Genomic DNA, 27,677 nt, shown 5'->3' with positions numbered 1-27,677 from the left:
ATATCGGGTGGAACGAAATTTAAAGGCCACCCCGGTGACTTCTGACCATTGCAAGAGACGTTTGAAAAACCTACTGTCATCGCATGCTGATCCAATTTCAACCTAAAGGAGATTGATAAAACCTCTCATGATTTGGCGCCTGATGGAAAAGCAAGAAAAAGTGAATGTAGTTTTTTGGTCAAAGCCAAATCTACGTGACGATGAAGGTCGTCAATTGGCCGAGAGAAGTGGGTGGTTGAGACCGGTGTCCATTCCGATATGCATTCAAAAGTGGACAAATAAATGCAAGAATATAAAAGGTGAATGTGTCCAAAAGTGAGCAGACTCCAAAAGAAAGTCAAAACCTAATCGCAATGTCCTTGGTCAAAACATCGAAAGCAACATCAAGGAAATCTACGTGCAGGAAAACATCAGAAGGCACCAAAAGTGACCTTTAATATTTTTCATTCTTGCTAGGCTGTTAAGAAAAGTACATAACATCCTGTCAACATGTTTGGATTTGGGTACAGCAAACTACCGCTTCATAAAAATAATTATTGACTATTTCGAACCTAGAGTTATTTGTTTTTCAAATCTGCAGACAATGCTCATCAATGCATCAATGCGAAACCATTTGACTTGATACATAAAATTGGTGGAACCATCTAATGTACCTCTTTCTTGAAAAAAGGGAATTTGGCGCCAAATGCTACCTTTTTTCCTAGGTGTTCCCTCGGCTCAGTAGCTACCTGTACGTGATAAAAGAATCATATCTTTCTAAAATTCAGCTTGAGCCCATAGATAACTTCATATATAGATCGATCAAGGGCGCTGCGATCGCATGTTTTCGTCTCAGCTGTCGCTGGTGGAAAAAATGTTTCATTCGTAGTCAAGCTACTTAGGACAACTATGGTGCAAATTTGAATCGTTGACGGCTCGTCCAAATTCAGAGTAGAAACCCCTAATAAGACTCCTTGTCAAGCAATTGCTCTCGTCCAGCACGCTTCATAAAACGGGTTTGAGTAAGTTGTCCGACCACATTTTTAAGAACGAAATTTTGAGGAGGTTAAAATGGGGCTCAAGTTAAAGTTTTCATCCATGTGGTGGAAACACTTAACTGAAACTCAAGGAACAAGCCTGGATTCAGGCTGACCTCCAGAGGTGCCGGAATTACCTTGTTTACGTATAGGCGCAATCATGTCGCCCACATTCAAGCACATTGTTGGGAGATTGAAACGAAATTCCACATGCCTCATCATTGTGTTGCAATTTCGGATACATTTTGTTACACTTTCGAGATGCGTTGCTAAACAAGGGCAATCAATAGAGTGCATGATTTGCTCTACTAATGTCCAAATCTTTTTTGACATGTTACGTGTATTATGCCCTAAAAAGCATGTTTTTTATTATTCTACCACTCTTTCTACCTGTATATTTGTAAGATTCAAAAAAAATTAAGATTAAAGAGGAATAACAAACGTTTCATGATAATAATTCAACTTGCCTGAAGCGAGATTTAACGAAATCTCCTTGTCCCATTTCCACCAGCGTCAGCTGACCTGAAAACATGCTCATGCGGTACAGTTCCTGTTGAACTTAAGCATTCTAGTTATGGTTTTCTATGCTTGAGCCTGTCAACATGTTGAAAATCATGTTTCATCTTGAAACTAAAAATTCATAGCTTTTGTATTTTCATAAAAGAATTCCGATTATTTAACTTGCCCTTATCCAAAGCAGTTTTATAGGTAGCGTTCTAAGGGCTGCCGTATAGCGCAGGTGTGAGTTAATATTTTCTTGCTTAAGAAAATGGCGTTATTGATAACATAATCCGCGATATAAAGGCTTTGAAGGAATTCAAGTAGAACGACGATAAAGGATGTCATCCTAATCAGAGGTGTACAAGTAATAAGCCTTAGATATTCTCTTTCTTGACCAGCCTTAAACCTTAAACCGTTTAGACTAAACTTTGGTTCATCCCGAGCTCGCCAGATTCGGATCACCATGGGATTTCCTTGTCCAAAGGCTGGGACCCATTTCCACATTTCGGCTCTGGTTTCGTCACCCTGAAAACTGTTCATCGTAAGTAAACAAACACAGCGTTTTGGTCAATTCGTACACGCACACATGCCTGCTTTCATGCACATGCTTTAATAAATACTTACTTGGATGGATGAAGGCATGTATGCAACGCCCATGCTTGTAAAACATGGACAGGCATGGCATGGTAGGAACCACTGAAAACCTGACACACCTATAGCCGAGTCATCTATATATGAGGGGAATTTTTCGCCCATGGATTGGGTGGAATGGCCCAACATCTCGCATCGAAATTCCTGATCCATCTTGATGACGACTGATTGAGCTCAGGTCTCACACGGACTGTGGGCCAGCAGAAGTTCAGAATCATGGATCCACCCGCTACCAGCTCCTACAGAGGCAAGGATGCCAAACCTCGTCCGACCAAAGGCTTTCATAGGAATGGTCAACCTTTAGTGATAAGTGAGATTTTAGGCCTGGATTCAGGACCCTTCTCTGGATCTGTAGCTAATTAATGATTCGAACGGATTGCCTTTTGCTTTTGTAGACGAAGTTCATCGCAATTCCTCTAACTCCTCGTCGTCCATGTCGGATCTGTTCACTTCTCCCCAATTCAATGATCCCTTGGATGGGTCAAAGGATGATGTCGCCCGAGCCAAACCGAGTCATCAAGCATTGGTCAGGCCTCAAGGCCCTCGAACTTTGGCTCATGCCAATTCGTTGGAGACGGAGGAAGATCGACGAAGTCTGGCCTTTCAAATTGTTCTGTTCCATCTCTGCTCGTTTTATGAGAAACCATTGGAAAGGCGGGAAAGGCTCTTCCGGGGTAAGAGTCCGGGGTTAAAATGAATGAAATGTACTTACAGAATGGGTTCTGATTGAGCATTATTTTAGAGCTATGCCATCGTCTGCGAATCGATATGAGCGCGGCTCTGTATCAGTATCCGGAGTTGGCCTCGTTGCGATCCCATTATCAACATTCCTTTGTGCGGATGGTCAAATCTGTCCAAGGTCAAATGGATGCCCATCCCACGTCGACCCTACCCAAATCCCGAAGCATCCAATGCATCAATGAGGTTCGTGAACAAGATCTGTACCACAACTCGCGATATCAGAATGAGTTTGAAGAGCTGAGCTTCATCGCCAAAGGCGGTTTTGGGGTAGTATTTCGGGCTCGGAACAAGTTGGACGGATGCGTGTACGCGGTGAAAAAGATCGTACTCCGCTATTGCGATCCTGAATTGTTTGCCAAGATCTTCCGGGAGGTGACCACATTGGCCAAGCTCAACCATGCCAATGTGGTGAGTTATAAGACGGCGTGGCTGGAACCTTTTGTGGACTGTCCTCGACCGCGAACTCGCCTCCATTGTCAGCATCCATCTTTGCCGAACATGACGTCGGAAATGTGGTCTTCCAGCTCTCGCACGTCTTTAGGATTGAATGGTAATACGTTTGAAGAGGATCGGATTCTGAGGAGGATAGAGGCCACATCACAGAGTTCGGGTATCGTGTTTAATGAAACCGAAGAGTCGCAGGACGTAATTGACATGGGCATTTCAACGACTCGCTCGGCAGTTGTCACACACGCTGGTGTTAGTCGTGAGTAATAGTATATACATTACAAATATTCAAACCGATGTTTTTGATCCATCATTTGCATAGATAACCGGGTGAATCGATCGGTGACGTCAGCCATTGAGATAACTACTTTCCAAAGCTCGCTAAAAATGTCCAACGTAACATCGATTCAAGAGCTCGACGAGCACGATTCGGGTGGTAATTTTCCTCATGTCCAAGGCCTGGCAGCCACCCCGCCCAATCGGGCCCGATTACCGCCCATAACTGATGTGGCTGGAACGAGCCCATCGTCCCGATTTTGGATTGCTAGTGACGATGAAGACGAATTTTCGACTACCTCCTTTGATGGCTTGGATGACAATTCGCCCAGAAAGTCCCGGAAGACAAAATTACCCACGTTTCCAAAGCCAAATGGCGCTGAACACAGTGGCGCGTTTCAAAGCAACGTACAGGATCGAGCCGTGCTTTACGTGCAAATGCAATTATGTGACCGGACCCTTCGTGAGTGGTTAGACGAACGGAATGCGGTTGTGGATGCCTCGGGGCATTGTCAGATCGATGCAGCCATCAATTTACACATATTCGAACAGATCTTACGTGGTGTCGAATACATCCATGCCCAAGGGATTGTGCATCGAGACCTAAAGCCCAGAAACATCTTCTTAAGTAGAAACAATGAGGTAAGACCGTACTTCTTTGTACTGTACCTGTATTGAAAACCACCTGTGTGCATGAATTTTTCCTTGTCAGGTCCAAATTGGAGATTTTGGGTTAGCCAAGCATGATCTCGATAATAACATATCCACCCCTCAAACTCCAGTGGATTCTACAAACTACAGCGGAAATATCTTTACAACGGAGAAAAGTCATCACACTTCCGGGGTTGGAACCCAAGCTTACGGAGCCCCTGAACAACTAGCTTTCGGAATAGTCAACGAAAAAGTAATATGAAGCATCAAATACCTAAAGGTCGATGTATGGCAAGGTGTTTGATAGTTATGTCTCTTTTGTTATAGAGTGATATTTACAGCGTGGGCATAGTTCTCTTCGAATTGTTCCATCCATTTTCTACGGCCATGGAAAGAAGCAAAGCCATCACGCAAGTTCGTCAAGACATGGTGCCAGAGGATCTAGCCCTCAAGTATCCCCTTGTTACCAAAGCCATTCAATCGATGTTGGCCAGTGTGCCTTCTTTGCGACCTCGAGCTACTGAGGTTCTTCAAACGCTATTTTCTGCGGAAGCCAAGAAAAAGCAAGCTCTCGAAGAGCAAGTCCAGCACCTGGAAGATGTTGTGGCTGAGCAGAAATTGGCCATGCACGCGAAGGATGAATTGATTAGGAAGCTCCAAGCCGCTCTGGCCAAAATGAATACTTCTACACCATGAATCGTTACTCAAAAGTATTAGTTTTGCCATGCGTATATGCTCAACCTTGATTGCACACCCAGTGAACGCTTCGAAACCAAACCCACGTCGTGATATTTTCACTTTATGAAATGTATTTCATCGTTCTCGTGAATACATTCGGTCACAGCCAAAATGCATCAAGCGTGGATTTGAAGCTGTCTTATAACTTATACTGAATGCAAAGGGTAAAGTGCGGCTGACTCTTCAGACAATATCAATGCGGGGCATCAATCCCGGATAAGGGATGAAAGGTCGGCGAGCAGACTCCTCTTCATTCTGGACATCTTCCAGAACCTCGGAGGTCTCTCGCTCGCCCGTTATCGAAATAATGACCTTCTTAATGGCTTCGGTGGCATGGGAATCTGTGAGAATGGCCAGGTGATCTATGTGAGGAAGGACCAAGTGATGAACCGGTTGTCTTTGTTCTTGGGACCATTTATTGCAAGCAACCAGACTGCGCATATTCACAGTGCCATCACCATCGCCATAGATTAGATTTGGGCCGGAAGCGGGGAACGAACGGTAAACCATTCTGGAATACAGAAATCGGTTCTGATCCTGACCAAATCGATAAGTAAGAGACTCTCATTGGCTTACCTCTCTGTAGTGGGGACAGAAGCACCATGGAGACAATATACTTCAACCCCAGGAGCTTTCAGGTCCTTAACTAAATCTTTGGTGTCCTCTCGCATAAAGCTCATGTCAGGATAGGCGTAACCATTGAAAAATTCCGAAATGTTCTTGACCGTGAAATTCACGTTATCAGATTCCACCAAGATCTCATCCTCACTCCAGAGTTTTTCACTTGGCATCAGGAACGCCAAACTGGGATTAGACCGCTCCTCAATTTTGATACTATCCGTGCTGATCAACCAAGCTCCCAAGTTGTCACCTAGAGAAATTCAAATTGACCGTGAATAACACCTGACAGAACCCATGAGCAACTCTGACCCGCCTTACCCACGGCAAACACTTTCATGGCTCGTACGGTTCCGGCCCAAACTCCGGCCAATGTGACCATGGCTCGTATGTACTTGTCCTTCCAGGCTTGTTTCTGACGATTCAGAAAGTAGAGCATATTTGGGGCACCCATGCTGTGGCATATCAGAATAACAGGCGTGTTATCATTTTCTCCATAGGCCTTCTCAACTAGAGTCTTCATATTGGTGAAGAAATCTGCGAGCTCATCTAGAAATAATTTTAATGTAGAAAATTGACAATAACGTCAAAGATAAAGCCTTTCAATCTTACTAGGTGCTTTTCGGAAGTCGTACGGAGCTCCGTACAAATTTTTGTCGCTCTTGTAACCCAATTTTCGAAGTCGATCGGCAATTTTGTGGAAATACACGGAATACCCATTTTGCGAAGGGTCAATGTACTCCACACTCGACACATTGCCCCATCCGACAACCCGAGTTTCGACTCCGGGCGGGCTATGGGAGGTGTGAGTCTCTTTATCGTACATTAGACGCATATTATCGGCCCAACAGCTGATAGCAGAAGGCATCATCAACTCGATATTCAACCACAAGTCAAACCAATCGCTCTTTTTGGCACACATGTAATGTGGGGAGGACGTCTTGTTTAATCGGGCCTCAATTTGGCTACCACCATCTCCAGGAACTGTGCGATTAATATAATTGTCATTAGTTATTGAATTTCTTTCTTTCAGTGATATGACTTACCGAAAATGACCGGATGGTGAACCGCTAGGCACACAAATGGAACAAGGTACAAGATGAAGGCACCGAGCATTAGGTTTGAAGTCAGCTTCTGTCCAGCCATTTAGTGATTGATTCCCTAAACAACGGAGATATAAAGAAACCCAGAGAGAAGGTCAGAAATGGGTCAACATCCTTCCAAGCCCGAGTTTCTTTGTTTGAGTCTTGGGACGAGGCAAGCCCTCATTCAGATCACAGATACGTATTTGTACAACGCGCTTGGGCCCTGTTCAAAGTGCATGTGGTGAGAATTCGGGACTGTTTTAAAAGCCAGGAGTGGAAAAACGAGTAGTAGGGTAGAAAAATTGAAATGTAAGTTATGAAAAGAACGGAGCAGACACGATCGTACGAGCTCAGAGAGACGCTTAGAACTCTTAGGGGAAGGAAATTAGCTTTCTATCCGAATATAACGGAGAATCATTCCTTTGTTCGCTCAACCTCAATATTCTGCGTTTGAATCGCTAAATCTCAACGAGACACTTGTTTATGTGTTTGACAACGGCGATAACACAAGATGACTCTCCATAACAGTTGTATAACCTCATTTGAGAATTCGAGTTAAATGGGGGTCAACATACTCATTTAAAGAAATGACACAATTGCTCCTCATAATAATTAGAAACAAAAAGCCTCTCGTCAACGGAAAACTATTCAAATGAGGAACGGAGGAAGCTAAGCTATTTTTAAATTCATTCATAACATATCATGATATAATTCTTTATGACCTACTTAAAAGAGGACTAAGAGTCAATCATTCGGATAATTTTAAAAAACATTCCCTCGTTCCCCAAAGGTTTTGGCTTTCCAACCAGAAACTTGTGAGAAATTCCCAGCAAACGGAGCTATAACAAAATCACTTAAAGGTCCTTGCTTGAGAAGCTTTTAGTTACAATAAGTGTAGAGCAATATGTAACGCCAATAACTAGTGAACAAAAAATTGAAATCACCACGACATAGTATTAAGACTTATTTGATTTGATGAAAGAGCGGCAGCAAAAAAGAAAACCGTTTCAAATCCGCTTACAAGTTTTTTGGCAAATTTTGGCAAATATAATACGTTATTGTGTCTTTGTGGAATTCCTTTCGACGACAGACAGATGGTGGTCAGAGTTTAAATTAAACAATGCATTCCCCTCATCACACCTGAGTTTGACATTAATGTGATGCATCAGCAAACCTTTTATAAAATATAAAAAAAATCTTCCCTTACCTCAAAGAGATACTGCTTTTGTACGGACGAGTAGTTATCCACTTGAGGATTTCACTGAGACTGATATCCTTCTATCGATCAAGGGAACTTTCTTGACCAACATTGGGATTCCTCCAGGGACTCCTTCATCTTTCACCACTGCTCGAGTAACGATTTCCTTATAAAATATTGCGCTTAGTGTCCTCTAATGTAAGAGTAGTGCTCACTTTTGAGATTCACTTTGATGCTATCGTCGGACAAAATGAATGTAACAATTGTAAGCATGAAGTAACTTATAACGAACATAAAAAAAGAACATAAACGTTTATTTACTGGGAAAAATATTACTGGGTAGGATTACAATCTCAAGGACATGTCATGGTCATTAACAAATGATGAGAGTTTAAATAGGTCAACTAGCTCATTTTTTAAAAATAATTATTCTGAATTGCCTCATTATGACTTGGAAGCATATTGACTGATGAGGTTTCTTGAATCCAAAGAGCTCTATGAGAATCAACCCCAAAATTGGTCGTCTTTGATGTCTAAGATCATGTCAATGCCGAATGTCCAAATTACTCGAAGACATGTCATTAATTCGTTCATGGTGGATGGATTGAATACAGCCACTAAGCTAAGAGGCAATCTTTCCTTGCCCATTTTGAGACGCAATTTGGTTGACTGCATTACGCTCGATTGACAGATTGACCCATTTATTGTGAAGAAATATCTTTGGCTCGGTTCGACCATTTTAGAATTTAGGGATAGGCTAAATAAAAGGACACATAATTCAAACGAAGAGCCACAATATTTGTCGAAATTATTAAGCTATTAACTCTAAAGAAAGGTAACACTCATCTTGTTGATCTGAATGGATGTTGATGAAATTGACATTTTGTAAGGTATTTAGAACAATGATGTTCCATTGTTCAATTAACTTATGTCTTAGTTAGAGAGCCAAGTTCGTTTGATCACTACTTTTCATGGGTTCTCTTCTACGCAGAAGATCTCTCCGAATAGTTTGCACTTTAAACATACGAAAACTGAGGACTTATCAGAAAAAATGAAGGCCAGGTCTGGAAAAGGAATTGCTAGAACTACTTGTTTTTAAGTCACCCATATAAATCTGATATGACAATCATTAGAGAATACGTAACTTGTTCTTGTGAGAAACACCCTGTTTAGTGCCTGTATTCAAATTTAACTTAGTAGGTGAAAGAAATCGAACATGGAGAGAAGGATTTTCATGGTTTTTTTTTCTTTAGAATGCATTAACGTCACTACACTCAGAGATTTTTACATTTGGCCTGTCTCATTTTTATGCATTGTGGGAATTAGTAGATCATCTCTGAACAGACGATCAGAACGTCAATTTCGAAAGGGGTTTCTATCGTAATAATAAGTAGCTTCATAATCAGACTTAATTGTTACGTCTTGAAATAACCGATTTGTCTAGCCTTTTATTGCTTCTTCAACATTTCCGAGAATTGAAAACCTGTTCAATGTCGTCTTTATGTGGTACACTCTGACAAAAAAGACAATGTTATTAAAGATTCGAGTTATACTCATTTGTATCAAAGATAATTAATTCATATCAAGACCTGGAAGATGTTCTTTGAATCCTGAATTGCATATTTACATAAAGTACATGTGCGCTTGTCATAGATTACGGAACTATTATAAGAATAAAGAAAATCATTCAAGACTCCAAAACTCCAGGCAATATGTCTAAGATCTACTCAGTTTTCTTACGCGGTCAGAATGATCAATAGAACGAAAAGATGTCACTTACGTGACAAACTGCATTGGAGTTCTGTCAGGGGTTGTTCAGAAATGAAAGGTGGTGGAAAATGATTGGATTTGTCCACACAGAGGGTGGAGTATCTCTCAGTAGGATAGGGTTGGCTTGGATTGAATTGAAAACAAAGTTACTCAAGGATTGAGACGACAAAGACTTTAAATTACCCCCGGGGGTTGACACTGCGCATAAACATAACACAGAGGTACTCGAACACACTTGATTGATTTCTCCAGATCTGTGTGCAATACGCACGAACTGTCGAGCCACACAACTTTATGATTCTGAACCAGCTATGTAGCGAATGAATCAACTACTCGGTGACTTCAACAAATCCAGATCTTCCATCGTAAAATTTGGATGACAATGCCACAAGAAAAAAATGGTTAGAACCAAGGCAGTCCATTTCAGAGAGTTGCAAGTGCACACAATCTTTACTCAAAGGCAGATGGTGAAAAGATATGTTGCACATGCAGATTGCAGAAAAAGACCCCGGGGTAACGAGACTGGTATAATAATGGGATAATCTGTGTGAGAATCACTCGGCAGTAAATTTCATGGAATACCATTATCTTACTTGGGACACTAGGGATTAGAGGGGTAAGTATGTGGAAGGCTCTCAGGAAAACTGAGAAATGAGTGGCACCATCCAAGAAGGTGTTGACAAAAAACCGCCATAATTCTTTCGTGGTCATTGAACACAAAACCATTGGTCGAGTTTTTCTTGATCATTTTTTGCTGTTCTCCCCTCAAAAACACGTTCAAGATGGAAAAATCGCAATTTGTGGCTTTTCCCATTCTTGGTCTGGCTTGGTCTGGCTTGAGATGGCAGGAAACCCGGTTGTTTGTGGGTGATTGGCGGGGTCTGGCCAGCACTCGGTTCCAAGCGATTGATTGGATATCCAGAGCTCGAACAGATGCTCTCGACCAAATATATTTATTAATCCAATCCGTTTGTAACATCGGTTTGAAATTCTGTCTACTCCGTCAGTTTTGGAGTGCGCAAACAAATTAGCTCGAACAAAAGAAGATCCATGCCTCCGTGTGCTTCCCAGCTCTTTTGTTCGAAAAAGCGCCTCACTTAGTCTTCGAGTACTTAAGGCAGTCATAGAGCCATAGAGATCATGATAACCACTATCACTAATATGCTCCTGGCGAAAAGATGGAGATCAAAGCGATGATAAATGAACAGAGCAGAGAAACTTAAGACAGGAACTAGTGCAGCACCAAAAGCCACTCCTCACCAAAAGACAAAGATCCTCCGAGATGAGTGAGCACAAATTGAGGGGGTGCGCGTGCTCCAAGGGAGAGTGTGTGGAGAATCGGATGTTTAAGGCGCTTCGCACCACCAACTGGATTGTCAAACGGCTAATGCAATATGGTTGCAGTCGCTCGAAAGTCGTCAAGGTGTAAAGAGACCATCAGAAAAAAAATCGCCTTTCGTTCTTTCCAATGACAAGTGCAGAGCTACGTAAGTAGTCTGGGCATGGGAAATTTGCTGCTCCTAAAAAAAAAGAGAACCGAAGTGTATTACACCAAGGGGGTGATTAAAGCGCAATGACGGACCATTATTGAGAGGCCAGAGACAAAAAAGTTTGCAACGTCGGCTGGTGATTGATTTGTCCACCATCCTCTTGGTAATCAGTCCAAGTCCCATCGATCAAATTGAAGGCAGCAAAAAAAGAACAAACAGTAGTTGGATGGAGTTAACCGAGCAAGAAATGAGACAACTCCTTCTCGTTCGATGGTGAACGAGAGGCATTCAACGGCCGAAAGACGGATCGATGCAGTTTCCGCGACAAAGTTCAAAAAGCTTCCATGCCACCGATAGAACAATCGTTGGGTGAGTTCTTGGCATTCATGCCAACCCCAGAGACTCGAAATTAGCGAAAGTGCACAACTTCGTCATGCCTCGTTTTTGCATTCCTCTAGACGATTGGGCCCAATGGCCAATTCTCTGTCAGCCCCCTGATTCAATCCAAGCATGACCCAAGACCGTCAGTAGTCGCTGACGGGTCATGATCTTACAATGACTCCCGAGATGCCGGTGCTAATCAAAAAGAACGTGTCCTCTACCAATGTGTATTGTGTGGCTATTGTGATACTATTGCTTTATCATCTGGGATTCCTCTCGCCCTTGACGGCCAATCTCATTCAGAGTGAGGCCAATGGTCGAGCATCAACCCATTGTTCAAAGGTGGCGACTCCAGATTTCGCATCTTTATCTGACGAGCCCGTGTTCGTCAACCAGTCCACTCGCGTTCCGTTATGCCAGTGTCAAATTCAACTACCTCAAGTGTATTCCACGCATTCGTCTTTTGAGGACACCACTTGCAGTGCCACCGCTTTCGCCCGAGGAGATCACCAAAGAGTGGTGGGCTTTTCTTTCTATGGAGATTCGAGATCTCCTAAACACAAGTCAAAGCAATACTACCAAGGGATCATTGATAACTTGGGTCTCATGAACAAATTTTATCCAGGATGGATCATGAGGTGAGTGAAAAATTGAACAAAAAGCAAATTAAGTGAGGCGTGTTTTCCAGAGTCTCTTTTGCGAGTTAAACTCATATCTGTAAATATTTGTTTGTAACGTATTTGCCCTATTGCATTGACATCATTATATTGGTCAATTGATTAATTATGTATATAATCGGATTTGGTAATCAAGTCTGTTTATAAGCTATGGCTCTCTATTTATATCTTACATCAAAGCAGAATGCTCGGTCTATTATAACAAAGCAGCGTCATTAATATTTGAAATCAAAGCCTAAGGTTGTCAGGAATGATTTGCGTTTATGAATTGAGGACGGGTCCTCAACATTTGACGTAGAAGATTTTATAAATTCTGGAATATGGACTGGGTTATGATAAGGCATAGACCACCGGAATCCAGTGGTCTATCGATAAGGGTTATAATGTTAATGTAGAGGGAGCAATTCCTTTAAATAGGTGTAAGGGTCTTTAGTGGGACGTAGGGTTCTTAGAATCGAGAAACTTAAACTGAAAGGTTTGATCAAAATCATCAACATATCGATTAGGCTAAACATTGCATCCAATCTAAATGTGCGTTTGGAGAGCATCTTTAAGCCCTCGTGAGTTCAGGCTAGTTCGAACAAGGAGGTCCACTTCTCTTCTTTCTCGGGCTCCTTCATTGTTTCATTTAGTTCCCTCTAATATTTGTAGGGAATACGTAGGCCTTGTTGATCCGGTTGTATGTTTCAAGTCAGACTTGGACAATTTTTTAACTAAGATTCCTGATCAACGCTATATGTATTCAAGGACTGGTCACATTCATTAACTCAAATTCATTTATAGATCAGATATTAGCAGAACTTTTCGTGGCTTATCCGCTTGACATTATACCTTATACTTCAAACAATCTGAGTTGACGATTCCAGGCAACGCAGAAATGAATTTGTTCAAAGAAGGATCAAGAAGTTTAGTAGTGAAGAGAATAAACCTGTTAGTATATTATTTTCCTCAGATTCCGTACTAATTTGTAGTGCGTAACCAAAGAATTGACACTCATGTGCATGCATAGCTTATTAACTAAGGGGTAAACAAATGTATTCGTATTGCAGGAAGTAAATTCATGGATTTGTTTGCTCTGAAAAGAGGGTTACGATCAGACGAAACGTTTGTCAGATTTCGCCCTTTTAATAACATCGTTGTCATCTTGTCGCCGAATGCCTCTTGATTCAACATGCCGCCGACCTAACTTGAAAGCTTTTGAGCATGGGGGCCTCTGGAGGCTGTGACCCATACCACCGATCGAGACACTCTTGGACATAATCCTAAACCCAGAGGTTATCCTTAAATCCTGAAAAAGCGACAAATATGATAACACAAAAAAGGAGGTATTTCCAAAACGCTTTGTCCCATCAAACTCACCAATGACTATGTTTTAAGACACATTTTTTGTTGCTCTTGATTACGTAGGTGATGGGTTAGACCCATGTAAATTAATGCCGATGCATTCCGTTCTCCCAGTATATACGTAAAATCCGTTGCATATCTTTCAAGAATTTGCGCCCTCTACTTAACCGGTTTACCCATTAAGTACCCGAATAATAACTAAGCTAAGAAATTAAGATATAACTTAAATTATTCATATTCGAAAAGAAGGAGTACGAAAGTGAGAAAGGCAATTTGCTTTTCATACAATTCCTTTGAATTGATCATATTTTTTTCGTCATAAGCTTCGAAGAAAGCTAAGAAATGAATCGTTTAGGAATTCATCATTTTATTGTGAGTCCAACAAGGCCCTAAAAAATCTATTAGGACCTCATTCCTCGTGTGACGTGTCAAAAAGAAATGTCAAATCAATCAAAACATTTGTTGCGAAATACCTTGAAACATTTATTGTGTCAAAAGAGTTTGTTTATCGACCCCACCTACGTACATCAGTGATTTGGCAGAGCCTATGATGTGTCAAGTTTCAAAATTTCCAAATAAACTTTCGTCAAGGTATGCGTTCACTGTGGTTTTGCCCATGCGATTCACCCTCAAGGGTTTCCGGCCATTTAAGATAAAACGAAGAGAAAACATGAGAATGTACTTGATTTTCAGGTAGCTGTGGAAACAATTCCCCGTCATACAAACCCTTTGCTTGTTCTAACCCGAAATTGATGGCAAGGTTTGCTCAAGATCATGCATGCAATATTAAAACTATGGACATTTCTCAGAATCTTTAAGGAATGCATCGCATACTACCATTGCTTTGAGATGGATTATCAAACAGTTACCTTTCTTTGAAAGTCAATAAGTGAATTTCAGTCAGGCATGATCTATGATAACTGACAGAACCGATATACCCCTTTTTTCTCTTGAAATGAAGATAAAAAAAAACAAGAATAAAAGTATGGTCCTTGCTCTCTCGCTAATTCTGCCAGCAGTCGTACATTTTGCTTGACAAAAACCAAGGCCCATCACATTGTGCCGTGCGAATATAATTAGATAAAATAAGCCAAACGTTCATCCAAAGTAGAGGTTCTAAACGTAACATTCGATATGGCTCTCATTTGCTAACACCACAGCCTCGAAACTACAAGCATGATCAAAATTGACAGGGGTAAAACAGCAGACGTCATTATAACAAGCTATACCTTTCCAGCGCAAAGGTAACTTACGGTGGTAGTCTCTTTGATAGTGGAAAATGTGTATGATTTGAGTGTAGAAAACCGTGAAACATGTCCAAGATTCATTGTTTTATTGATGGGTGCTTGATGGTCAGCAAAGCCGGCAATGGCAATCATACCATCATTTTCTTTTTCGATGAGCGATGTCGTGTCCGTGTCAGATTGGTTCTCTGTCTGTGGGTGTGGTCAGTGTCTAATTGCTTCCTTGAGGAAGGTCAGGCATAAGAATTCATCTGGGGATCTCTTATATGATAAAGTCCTTAAGCGAATTATCTTCAACACCGTGATTCTTCCTGCTCACTTGCCTCTTAGACCACTCAGTTAGACTAGGTCGTTAAAGAGGTTATAATTTGGGACCAGGCTTTGAACCAAATTTTCGATGCATTTGTTTTTCGTTTCGATAATTCACGATAAGATTGCCGTTATTTCTGGCCACCCTGTAAAGTCAAACACAATCTCATCAAAATGAAATCGACGCACAAGTTCTAAGTTCAGCGTTCTGAACCAGAAGAAGATGGCTTTTCGGAGAGCCAAACATAAACATTAATCATCCAATTAAACCACAAAGTCCTCTCGAAGGCAAAACCAGGCGAAATTGAACGTCCCTCTATGAAGTGTGCAACAAGTGTAACCAACAGATAAATGGAGCACATTTACAGCTCCCCACCTCCAAATTCAATTCTTCCCTCTGTCTCCTTTTCCAGGCTGTATTTCGATCTCAATTTGGGCGATGACCTCCTCGGTTCCTTATGCGAGTTGTCTTGCCAGAATGCCAATCTGGATCTGTGCCATATCCAACACCTTCCTGGGACACCTCTCCCAAATGCTAGTCGGATTTTCCCCATGAATTGGCGCTTTTTCCCCACACTCGACCCTCAGGTAGGAGAAGCGAACTATTTCAAGACTAAGCAATGTTGCACGACCGTACTTTCATTACTTACGCAATACTAGTCATAGCTGGCTGTGGGTACTTGCTCCATATAGATTGTGTGTGTGCGTAATGATGCCGATGTCTCATGCTTCAGTGGTAATGGTGTTGGCCATAAACAACCTCTTCCACGGAAAGTTGTTTTGTTCAAATCTGACGTTTTCTAATTAAACGGATGTTCTTGATCACTTCAACGACACCCACTTGCTCCAAAATGGTCGTCAAAGTGCCCGGATCATGTGGACATTGTGCATTCATTGGGGCAGTATGAAGTACATGAATCCGTGGTCTCATCCATCTATCGTCTTCATCCATTTCAGGTTGACTTATTTGTTTCCCGAGACCTGGACAGTCGCTTCTCGGATCGCGAACAATCTGCGGTTCAAGAATGGCTTAATTCCAAGTGGGCCTTTCACATGATGCGAGATCATCCGGCCCACGTGGTCAGTATTCTTGGTAGTGGTTGGGGAGTCAAGTTAACATCCACCGAGATCCGCTCCCAATGGAAAAGCGCCTGGATGATTGGCAAGAACTCGCCCATAATGTGGGCCACCCGGGGAATGACCGGTCCTGATCAAGGGTTCTTAAAAAGGTAACAGGATCTTGAATGACCTTTAAGAACAGCTAATTCGGTGGAGCCAGACTGCGTGAAAAGAGTGCACGTTTGAGCTGCCTGAAGAAAAAAAATCCATTTGTCTTCGGTGCGTGTGCATGTGCACTTATGAGAAAAACTTGTCGGTGATCGATCGTTTGTGTCGCTGACGAAGCGAAGAATTGAAAAGTTCGGGTCTAAAACATTTCTACCGCTTTTTTAAAGGTTCGTTTGGCCATGGGCAAAGAAGGACTCCATTCAACACGACAGCTACACATGTCAAGTGTTCCCTGGAACCCTTGGATTTCCAACCCCTCGAAAGAATGAACCCGATAACTTCATCGCCTCGGTTGTTGCACAAAACATGTCCATCTGGAAAATATGCCCTTACCAATGTCGTAGAGAAGGGCATCGTTTGGACTGGATTTATTGCTAGAATGGCCATTTTTCCTCTTATGCCACCATCACCCCTGAATAGCTTGAAAATACATCGATCCATAAATTAGCCTACATTTGACATTTGAGTGTTCCTGAATTTCAATCTCGGTCCCTTTGTACGGTTCGGTACGTGTGCCCAACTCTTCTTTGTCAATGTTCCAAACCTCTCACGCACAGGGGAGCTCAAGGATGCTTGGCTCCCTCCCTAAATCCCTACATCCAATGGTTCCTCGTTCGCTTGGCTAGGCATTATACGGAAGAAGGAATAATACGCATGTCCCTGACGTTAATATTTCATTCCAGAGACACATTTTGAATTAGTTAGAATTTATGGCGTCGAAGCTGGAGAAGAACCGGCGGTCTCCACGAGCAGTCGTGGAACACGAATGAATGCAGTATTGAAAAGACCCCAAAACAACCATAAAGCGAACAGTCAAGCCAACATCCAAGTTGGTGGGCTCAACTCAAAGCGATCTCATTCCAAATTCATATGATTATTTGTCCAGGACCAACATGCAATCCTTCTTTTATTTGTATTGTGCCAATTTCCAATCCTGCCTACGGTGAATCCAATGCACGCCACATGCAGATCAGAGCGACCGACAGCATTGGTTCCGTTCACCCTTCACACATTCTATAGAGTATATAAATATAGTATCCGGCTGTGGTAGCACTTATAGGTACAATACGTACAAAGGGTACCTACTAAGTACAAGTGCACAGGGAGGAAGCTGAGCCACTGGGTCTTGCATGCATGTAGCCAAGTTAGTCAGTTGGCAAACTTACCTACACATTAGTGGTCGTACCGTCAACTTGATAGGGAACAAGGGGAAACCAAGGGGATCACAACATTACCGAGTAAACGAAGCTCCACCTGGATCGTTGAACGGGATATGAATAAATAATGTAATTGCCTCAATTCCCAATCGAATCATCGTCTCTACGGACTGTTAATGGACTTGACTCGCAGGAATCGATCCTTTCCTCCACCCTACTCACTTGCATTTTAAATGTCATCAAATGCTTGGCAAAACCAAGAAGAGCAAATGACCTTGGAATCAAATGTGCACTTATATCTGATATATTTAGGTGGGCTAGGTGGCAGAGAGTTTGTTAATGATGGAATTTGCTTCCTTATATTTTCGAGATGATCGCCAAATCTGGTGTTAAATTAGATGCACCAGAAAATAGGGAAAGATAATGTCTTGGACAAAAGCTTTCGAATTTTAAAATATCAGGCACATTTATCAATGATGAATGATGATTTTATTGATTTTCCCTTTCGTCGTCTGAGGAAGAAAGACAATTTGAAAGCAAAACCCAGATCAGTAACGAAGGAAGAGATGGTTTAAGAAATGTGTTCTTTTTAAAAAGAGAGCTTCGTTGGTCAATGCAATGACTGAAGTTGCCATAAACGACCATTCACCTCAATTTGGTACAGAAATGAAGTCATATTTTAGCTTTAGACGGTGTTTTGAAATGAACAATAAATTTGGTCAATGGTCGCTTGCGAGTATGTGAAGTTGGGGAGAGCAGAAGCATCAATCGATCAAGCGACAGAAGGAGAGAGGAAAATATTTGAAAAAGCTATTGTGTGATGTGAACAATGCCATTGGCTTCATCTCAAATGCACATTCCTTGAACAAGGAGTCCCTCCAAACCGCATTTGCTCCATTTCTGAAGCTAACAATTCATTCACGCCCTTTCTCCGAGGCGAATCGGCGTGATTCAGATCTCGTTGACGGTGATAGGCGCCATCAAACGCCGTTCAAGCTTCACACGAAAGGAGCGTCCGCCAGCGGAGAAAACCGGCGTCCAAAGTTTGGAAGATCGTGGAGGTCCCTTCGGAGGATGGAGAACACGCGAAAAGAGAAAGAGAAGGATCAGTTTCGAATTTAGAGATTGTGGATGAACATTATGAATAGAGAGAAAGCGTGTCACGTCGACTGGGAGTGAAGTGAGGTGGAAACAATATTGGTTCTATGAAGCCTTTGTGCTCTGAGTAGCCAGCTCGAGGCTAACGAGAAGAGGAAAAAAGTGAGATCTCTATGGAGACTGTGCTCGAGTTGTCACAATGAGAAGTCAGATAGACGACTATCATGGGGGCACTGGTTCCATGCACATCCTCTAGTCTCTCTTGCGGCACTTAACACTACAAAAACATCTTCACCATGCGACTTGATTGGGTGGGTTTGGGGTGTAGTGTGGTGGCCATTCTCATCTATTTCAACACATTGGACGCCCAATTCGTTTACGATGACACGTAAGTTTCAATTCCCCCATGCTTAAAGAGATTCAAAGACAGGAAGCTTGCAGATGCCAAAATTTGCCCGTCCTAAAGGGTGAACATTGAACAAGTCCCGATTCCGTTGCGAATGCCGCTGGTTTTTGATCACGCTTTGATAAGAAATACACAAACAACAGCTGTCACCGTGCGTGTGTGTGTGTGTGTTGAAAAATATATATCAAAGGCTTCACGTGTCGCATCTTATGGAATAAACCCCATCCATTGGTTGAGGGAAAGCCATCGTCTAAAGTTGGTGGTTGGTGGTCGGTGGCAGACGCTTGAGGGATTTCGCCTGGAGCATCTTTTATGTTTGCTCTCGAGTTTCGGGTGGATGATGTTGCTGACAACTATTTTCAAGAGGATTATAACATTGATGAGAGGTTCTCAATTGCTTGTTTGGCTGGCTGGGTTTCAGAGTGGAAGACTGTGTGGCAGTTTGTCGAGCTAATTTCGACCACTCCCCACTCAACGAGATCTACGTACGGCGCTTGGGAAACCAAAAACAATCTCGTCCAAGATTTTTGACATCGATTCCCACCATCAAATATCAATCGAGACGATGATTATTTTTCACTTTTCCTTAATTGCTCGATTTCGGGTTCTGATCGAATCGTCAGAAGGATCGCTTTTTTTTATCGCCACCCAAAAAAGAGACATCAATTCTCGAGTGTGGAGGTGTGAATCGCTTCACGATTAGCTTTTCTCTCTTCAAGCTAAAGAATGATCTTTTTGCGAGAAGGAAGCCGGATTAATGCGCCATTCGAATAAGGCGTATTTTCTCGCGCATTTCATTGTTCGCAGAGAAAGAAGACTGAGCGGATGGATGTCAGACTCTTGGAACGATCATTTTAACATTGAAATTTGACCCAGTAGCACAATTATCGATCGTTTAGAGAGCTAGTTATGATCTAACCACTTTATGAGCAGTTGTACGTAAAAAAATAACTATCAAGGCCCTTCTTTCAAAACGAGAATAAAGTCGTTTTACATGAACACCAATCTCTCATAAGCTATTTTATTTCTAAACAGATAGGGATACATTGCCATTCTTTTAATTGTTTTAATAGAACATTATCACGAAAATTGCCCCCTTCCTGAAATATTCAGAAATCAACATTTCTCTTAATAGTAAAGTCCCTCAGATAAAATGCTGAAAACCACTTGCCTTATACGAGTGAATAATTTACAAGCAGACTTACTAGAACTTGAATAAAGTGAAATTTTAAAGGCCACAACAAGCCTTAACTTTCAATTTTGGAGCTAATTTGAGGCTACAAAAATTTACAAAGGTTTGATTATCCTATTCCTTTCCTTAAAGATAAAGTCTTGACAAGTCAAGTGTCCAAGACCCTTAATTTTCTGTATCCCAAGACTGACTCGAAAGTTATTTTTAAGTCTTTCCTCTTTAAAGAAACAGAAAGCGCTAAACTATCAATATCTTCATTAACAAGCAAACCCACCTTTCACTGCCTTGATCTGCACGAAGCATGTAATTTTTGTTTTCACAATATTTAGTCTTTCTGACTGAAAGTGAAAGGGTGCAGAAGAGCCTGCCAGAAATGTCCATTCCTGAACGCCTTTGAAGGATTTCTACAGCTTCAATCGCAAGTCAAATCGTAAGAATTTTATCTGAGAACTCCTTCACTCAAATCCTTTCAATTATATACGATGGAACATTCAATTCTCGCAATCCGTTTGGAGAGTTAAAAGGTAGTAGATTTGAAGTGCGTTTCGTCAAAATTTGAACGAAAGCAGAGAGCACTTACCCAGAAATTGAGAGCTAACACTGAGTTTGATACATCAAATATGCAAATTACACGCTCGCTTTGAAAAGTTCTCGTCGCTTATACATCTACGTACGTGCAGCAGCTCTCTTCGAGAGCCACAGGGAAAACTCATTTCATCATTAAAAAGAGGGAAACTTTTCTGACGAAAATAAATGAACCCGTCATGCTTGTGAAGTCGTATGGGGCTTACATAGTATATACTCGTATGTATACAAACTTTTCTCATTACAAGCCCCTGGATGGACTGCTATCATGTTTGCTTTTGATCCGTCTCAATCCGGCACAAAAATACGTACACACACACACCATTTCATGACCAAATCCATTGACCTTTTCCAACCTAATGACCAAGGGAGCCATTTGTTATTCCAGACATGGAAACACGAAATGCTTCGACATGCCAATTCCTTCACATACTGTGTACGTACATATGGCAACATAATTGCACCCAGGTTTCCTAACTTATCGGCCCTGAAAATCCAAATATCATCATTGACAACATTCTGCCTCCTTCATTTCTGGTCCCAAAGAATGTATCCCGTCGTACACAATTGTGCATTGCCAATCTCGTTAGGGCTTATGATTTTCATATTCCCTTCTTTATGTGAAGCGTGTTCGGGTCGCGAACTGCTACCAAATAAGCACTCTTCTTCTCCTCTTTGGAGGTCCAAAGACGACCAGTCAGCGAGGACTCCTCGTTTATGTGGTGTACTAGTAGTCTAATGCAAAAGGGAGTTGTTGGATTGAGGGGGAAATAACATCATCGATAGAGCGCTACAGGGTCCTGCACCACGCACACATGCAGTACAGTAGATATACATCCATGCACACACGTTTTGACGGTGGCTGTGCTTACACGTAAGGCTCGATCCAAAAAAGCTCGACGGATCGAAACTCGGTTGAGTGTATGTACGTATAGTAGAGTGGAGAGGGAGATCGACTGAGAATGGATGGAGCAGAACCGAGCTGAACGAATGCAATGAGGGTAAAACCAACAGAGCAGAACACCCAGCGCTCTCAAATGACATCGGGGATATAATGCATATGAGCCCACGATGCCACTGGATTTGCTTCCATTCCGAGGATGCAGGAAAATACTATACGTCAGCTGGCCTCTCTCGCATTTCATTGGCGACAAGTATGTCCTCGGGACTGAATTTCTTTGACCTCTTTAAAAAAGGATAGAAGAATGGACCAGCCTATGGTAGAGTATCGGGACATTAATGAGAGAAACGTACGAAGGAAATCTAAAAGAAATCTCGCAAATGTCCCCCCAAAGTACGGCGTGACGACAATTGTGGTGAATTCGAGATGGGATCTTCGTTTCAGGGGTTACACCCCTAAGTAGTAATGAAGGCTGAATGATTCATGAGATTTCTTTGAAATCAATTCGAAAACTCCAGGGGGTGAGGGCCAACCAATTACAATTCAATATCTGGTCCATAATGACTTTGTTTTCGCATTTGTCCACGTTTACTCTCCTAAAGTGGGTTGCAATCAAGAGAAGCTCCGTTCGCTGAATGTACATTGTACGTACAGTGTACAATGAACAACACACATACTATGTAAATCATCCAGCTCCAATTTCTCAATTGCTTTTGAGATTTCTGATTTCTGATACGAGAAGCTTTTGAATTATGCATCAGCCCAAAGATTGATTCGAAATGTTCTCGTTCTCGTTTCAGGCGTGCCATCCTTCAGAATGCAGACATCCAGAGCCACGCCCCACTCTCTAACCTCCTCCTCAACGATTTCTGGGGCACGCCCCTTTCACACTCAGGCTCTCATAAATCGTATCGACCACTCACCACGTTCACTTTCAAACTCAACTACATGTTGGGTGGGGGATATAAACCGTTCTCATATCATCTGACCAACACCCTACTTCATGGTCTGGTCACATACTTCTTCGTAATCCTCGTGAAAACCTTCAGCAACGCCAAGCGCGAGGCCGTCAGAACTGCGTGGATGGCTGGATTGCTATTCGCCCTTCATCCCATTCACACGGAGGCTGTGGCTGGAATTGTGGGCCGAGCTGACATCTTGTGTGCTCTTTTCTTCATTCTCTCGATCCTGGAGTATCGTAATCACATTGGGAGCAATAATTCCCATGGACATGATGTCGGTTATTGGTGCCAAGAACATGCCAAAAGAGAAGCATCACACCACCACTTCAACAGTAACAACAACAACAACAACAACAACAACAACAACAACAACAACAACAACAGCAGCAGTCATGTCAAGCACAAGGCTTGGATGGATCATGAATATAAATGTCGTGACAAAAATGGGAATATGTCTCTTGGCGAGGGAAAGAAAAGACACCACTCCTCCGCCTCCTCTTCCTCTTCGTCTTGTTCCTACTCGGCCTCCTCCTTCTCTACGAGCTGTAACCACTCCGACTTTTGGGGAAACGCCCAGCTCTACCAAGGGGAAAAGTTCCATCTCAGTTTGACAGTTCTACTAGCAGGATGTGCCATGTTGTGTAAGGAACAGGGGATCACCGTTCTTGGCGTGTGTTTCATGCTCGATCTCCTGGAGCCAAGGAAAATCGGACGTTCAAGACAAAGACAGAGTCTCGTGGTCCTCACCATTGGAACCATCGCCCTAATGTACCTCAGAGCTATGGTCATGTCATACTCCACGCCAATGTTTGCCAAAGCAGATAACCCCGCCGCCAGCAGTGATTCTTGGCTCACTCGATTACTGACTTTCGTTTATCTTCCAATATTCAACCTGCTCCTCCTGGCCTGTCCAGTTTCCCTGAGCTTTGACTGGTCCATGGATGCAATCCCCCTCATATCGAGCTTGAGTGATCCCAGAAACCTGACTTCCCTACTCGGATACGCTCTGTTGGGCACAGTGTCGGTGAAAAATGTGATACTACCGGTGGTTGGCGCGGTTCAAGATCTGCTGAGGAGCAAAACATCGAGCTGTGATGGACCAGCTCTGTCAAAATTGGCGGCAACCATCAAGGAGCATCATCAGGTGACAGGTTTCTCCTTGATCCTAATGGTACTCCCTTTTTTGCCGGCCACCAACCTTTTGTTCTACGTGGGCTTCGTGGTGGCAGAGAGAATCTTGTATGTTCCCTCTCTGGGTTTTTGCCTCCTCTCAGCCCATTGCGTCGGAACGGCCTTTCGAAGGCTGCGACGCCACCTACCAAGAAAAATGGGCTGGGCTTTGCAAGCGATTTGTTGCAGCTTGCTCTTGATCTCAAGTGGACTCAAAACGTGGACGAGGAATCTAGAGTGGAAGGATGAGGAGAGCCTCTATCGGGCGGGACTTAAGATTAATCCAGCTAAAGGTACACACAGACACTCACACACATTTTCTTGTCTCTCCTTCCTGAGCCGTAAATCCCTCTTTCAAACCTCAAAGCGACTTGTGTGCGAACAAACCAACGAAAGAAAGAAGCTCTCATTCTCCCTGTACATGTATGAGTTTAGACCTTTCCGAACAATGGCGAGCAAACATTTGGACAACGAACGGCAGTTCCAAGTTCCAACTGGCAACCTGCATACCCGGCCTCCTTGTACGACATAGGGTTGTCTGTAAATACCAGTTGTTATGTTCCACCAAGTTACTCTTGGTCGTCTCCTTGTCAGAGACAAATGTAATGCCATAAACCATCCACACTTAACTGAACACGAGACAGCAACAACAAGCTTGCTCAAACAGTAGGCGCCGCCTTACTGTGCCAGTCGTGAACCATTCCATACTCAAGAAGTAACAAAGTAGATCTACCAAATAGCAAGTCAAGGTTTCGGACTTTTGAACACCGCTCACGTTGTTCCATACCTAGTAGCCAACGAAAGACGTTCCACTTGAAGATTTTTAGGATCTCTTTTCGCACCCTCGGTAGGTTTTACTCAGAAGTAAAAGCTTCCAAATGACGATGACGAGCCTCTGAGGAGGACCAAATGAACTTCTGGCACCAAACACAATGAAATGGGTGTGAAGGGTGAAGCTAGAGAAGGGGAGGAGAGAAGACCACTGCAGAGCTTAGAGAACTTCCTAAGAGTGAAATGCTCTTCACTGTAAAGAAGAAACACGCCTTTCGAGCCCTGCTTGACTTGGGTTTGACAATGCACACAACCACCACCATATGTACTCGTGCTTGGTTACTCACTCATTCACTCACTCGTCGGAGCCATCAGTTTCAGGAAGCATGTTGGGAACTCACAAAAGACTTTCAATTTTCCGCAGCAGAGTCCCTTCCTTTCCTTTCTTCGATGTCATCCTTTGAAGAGTTGAGTTTTAACGACAACGTTCCCTTCATTTTACAGCATTTGGAAACCTGGCCAATGTCCTTACTCAGCGTGGCAAACTCTTGGAAGCGGAAACGGCCTTTAAGGCCGCCATCTTGCACCGACCCAACATGGCTGATGCTCATTACAATCTGTGAGTGTTGCTAGAGTATGGTTCCGTTGTTTGGGGACTTGGTTGAGAAAGGCATAATTTCTGATTACAGAGGAGTGTTGTACCAACAAGAAGGAAACGTCACCCAAGCCATCGATTGCTACCAGAAAGCCATTCATTTCCGGCCGAAACTCATCCGTAAGTACGATTTCTATTGGAGGTCATTATCTGGAGACGGTTCCTTTACCCACATTCGATGGGTCTAGTAGGACCCTCCCCCCCCCCCCCCCCCCCCCCCACAGATGTACTCACTCTCTCTCTCGCTCGCTCGTTTTATGAAGCCAATCTGATGTCATTTCACATTTTACAGTGGCCCATCTAAATCTTGGTCTGGCCTATTCCTCCTTGGGTCATAAAGACGCCAGTCTCAAGATATTGGAAGGAATTCTCCACATTGATGACGACGGTCTCAAAGACCCCAAGACCCATGCCAATACCCAGATATCAGCCATGTACAATATGGGCATGATCTTACTCGAATTGGGAAAGGCCAGCGAGGCCATTCCCGTTTTGAGGAGGGCAGAGACCCTCGGACGACCCTCTCAATATGAGCACATCCAAGGAGTGCTCCACTTGCTCGGAGAGGCCTATCAAGCTGTCAACCAAACAACCCAAGCTGAATATTGGTACCAAGCAGCCACCAGTTACACGCCACCACAAGTACCAGCCTTCATCAAATACGGCAAGATGCTAGCCAAGAATGTGAGTACGAAGAAAGCACATGATTTCAATTAAACATTTTACTCGCGACGGATCCGAAATCAGACAGTTGGGAAATGTTCCAAGCAGGGACCATTCTGTCTAAATGAGTTCGAGTTCCATGCAAAGCTGGCTGTCAGAAACTTTGGGATCTCGTTTTTCAGAGAACGGTAATGTGCTGGTAGAACTTATAAATTCGACAAAGACCAAAAGAGAGGAACAGGAAAAAGGGGGGGGGTCTATTTGGAATTGTCATTTGTGCACTGAGGAAGGTCGAGGGCAGCAGTTTTTCCTTTTCTTTCTGTCTGCTTACTCTTTTTCTGGCACAGCGTCGGCAATGATTCTTAATCATGCAAATATCGAATCTGCAATGCTAATGGCTAGCTACCTATTGCACCTTTTGTGTACGGAGACTAGCACGGTGGTTCCAAAAAGGCACAGACCATGGAGCACTGAGCAAGCGAGAGAATACTCGCGCTAGTGCACTTTCCCTGGTCTTTTGTCAAATATTAGAACAAAATAATAGACATTGTCAAAAGATGTCATGTCAAGGAGTGATCAGTCAGCGCACGAGAGAGAACCTCTTGTTGGTCTTTTTTCTCGTTCGTTCGTTCTTTTCTTCGCTTACACTACGTTCCTCACTGAATACATTTATGCCAAAGGGATTGGATCAATTGAATTCACTTGGCAGTCCGGGTGTGCCTTGTCAGGAACACATGGGGAGAGAAACATATTACCTCAATACGTGTAGTGTACATCTGACGTTTCTTTGTATCTCTTTTTTTCTCTCAAGAGGTTTCAATTTCTTTCCTTTTCCTTTCCCCTCCCCTCCTCTCTCTCATCGGCGGACCGTTCAGTCTCCGGGTTCTTTCAACAACATTTTGAACCCGAAAAGCACTCACTCCTTTTAGATCTCAACTCCACATCTGGTCCTTTCGGAAATTGTTGTCAGTCAGAGAGTTCCTTCTTTATCTCAATTCTCAATGCTCTTCCTTCTGGTCTGCCCTATAGAAAACCCGTCTCTCCGAAGCCGAGGAATGGTTCGCCAAGGCAAAAACGATTGCCCCTCAAAATCCATCCGTTCATCTTCACTTGGGTCTGTTTCTGATGGACGCTGACAGGAATCTGGAGGCCGCCAATCACTTTGAGATAGCTTCCAATTTGGATCCCTTCGACTACGAGAGCGCCTTCAACGCCGCTGTAGCGTTTCGCTTGACCGGTCACAATCACCGAGCGGAGCAATTCTACCGAAAGGCCACCAACATCAGACCCAAGGTGAGAGGAAACTGAGGAGATCGAGCAATCCGAAGAGGCCGTGCGATGACACGCCCATTATTCTTTCCGTCAAGGCTAGTAAATAAACCGATTTATCTTCTCCTTTCCAGGACCCGAGCTCGCACATGAACTTGGGGGCCATGCTCCATCTTGTTGGCAAATTGACGGAAGCCGAAGATCATTACCTTCAAGCTTGGCAATTGAGACCGGGTGACACAGCCACCAAGACTAATATTCAAAGACTACACAATATCATGCGAGGGCGTGGACTTCCAGTGCAACCCGTCGACCTCCACTAGGTAGCAGGAATCGATTCTTGGCACGTCCCAGTCATTTTCTCCGATCGTTCTGTGATATTGCAAACATACCAAAAAAGTAAATTATACTTATCCAACTACAA

General features: G+C 43.0%; 4 protein-coding genes across 6 annotated transcripts; 3 read left to right on the top strand and 1 right to left on the bottom strand.

Annotated features, from left to right (window-relative positions):
• Positions 1-2,166: 2,166 nt before the first annotated feature.
• Positions 2,167-5,131, top strand: LOC131885911 (eukaryotic translation initiation factor 2-alpha kinase 1-like). Of its 2 annotated transcripts, none has more exons than XM_059234115.1 (6): positions 2,167-2,478; positions 2,564-2,842; positions 2,911-3,615; positions 3,679-4,274; positions 4,345-4,536; positions 4,591-4,783. In XM_059234115.1, exons 1-6 carry the CDS (start codon positions 2,385-2,387, stop codon positions 4,633-4,635), a joined length of 1,911 nt encoding a protein of 636 aa, XP_059090098.1. In that variant the 5' UTR covers positions 2,167-2,384; the 3' UTR covers positions 4,636-4,783. The 2 variants fall into 2 exon arrangements, with proteins under 2 accessions (XP_059090098.1, XP_059090097.1); XM_059234114.1 differs by having other exon boundaries at positions 2,343-2,478; positions 4,611-5,131.
• LOC131885915 (phospholipase A2 group XV-like) lies at positions 5,070-7,128 on the bottom strand. Its single transcript, XM_059234119.1, has 5 exons — positions 6,686-7,128; positions 6,252-6,623; positions 5,961-6,188; positions 5,598-5,892; positions 5,070-5,532 (listed from the first exon to the last, which is right to left on the bottom strand). The coding sequence occupies exons 1-5, from the start codon at positions 6,783-6,785 to the stop codon at positions 5,205-5,207; spliced, it is 1,323 nt and encodes a 440-aa protein (XP_059090102.1). The 5' UTR covers positions 6,786-7,128; the 3' UTR covers positions 5,070-5,204.
• A 3,011-nt stretch (positions 7,129-10,139) lies between these two features.
• LOC131885916 (uncharacterized) lies at positions 10,140-16,872 on the top strand. 2 transcript variants are annotated; one of them, XM_059234121.1, is made up of 5 exons: positions 10,140-11,551; positions 11,641-12,201; positions 15,551-15,725; positions 16,095-16,366; positions 16,592-16,872. In XM_059234121.1, the coding sequence occupies exons 2-5, from the start codon at positions 11,738-11,740 to the stop codon at positions 16,800-16,802; spliced, it is 1,122 nt and encodes a 373-aa protein (XP_059090104.1). In that variant the 5' UTR covers positions 10,140-11,551; positions 11,641-11,737; the 3' UTR covers positions 16,803-16,872. The 2 variants fall into 2 exon arrangements, with proteins under 2 accessions (XP_059090104.1, XP_059090103.1); XM_059234120.1 differs by having other exon boundaries at positions 10,140-12,201.
• A 1,827-nt stretch (positions 16,873-18,699) lies between these two features.
• LOC131885908 (protein O-mannosyl-transferase TMTC2-like) lies at positions 18,700-27,677 on the top strand. Its single transcript, XM_059234107.1, has 7 exons — positions 18,700-19,067; positions 22,564-24,188; positions 25,171-25,285; positions 25,356-25,441; positions 25,614-26,005; positions 27,014-27,277; positions 27,388-27,677. Exons 1-7 carry the CDS (start codon positions 18,976-18,978, stop codon positions 27,574-27,576), a joined length of 2,763 nt encoding a protein of 920 aa, XP_059090090.1. The 5' UTR covers positions 18,700-18,975; the 3' UTR covers positions 27,577-27,677.

This window comes from Tigriopus californicus, chromosome 8 (genome assembly GCF_007210705.1).
Source record: "Tigriopus californicus strain San Diego chromosome 8, Tcal_SD_v2.1, whole genome shotgun sequence".
Lineage (NCBI taxonomy): Eukaryota > Metazoa > Arthropoda > Copepoda > Harpacticoida > Harpacticidae > Tigriopus > Tigriopus californicus.
This window is presented reverse-complemented; position numbering and strand designations above follow the sequence as displayed.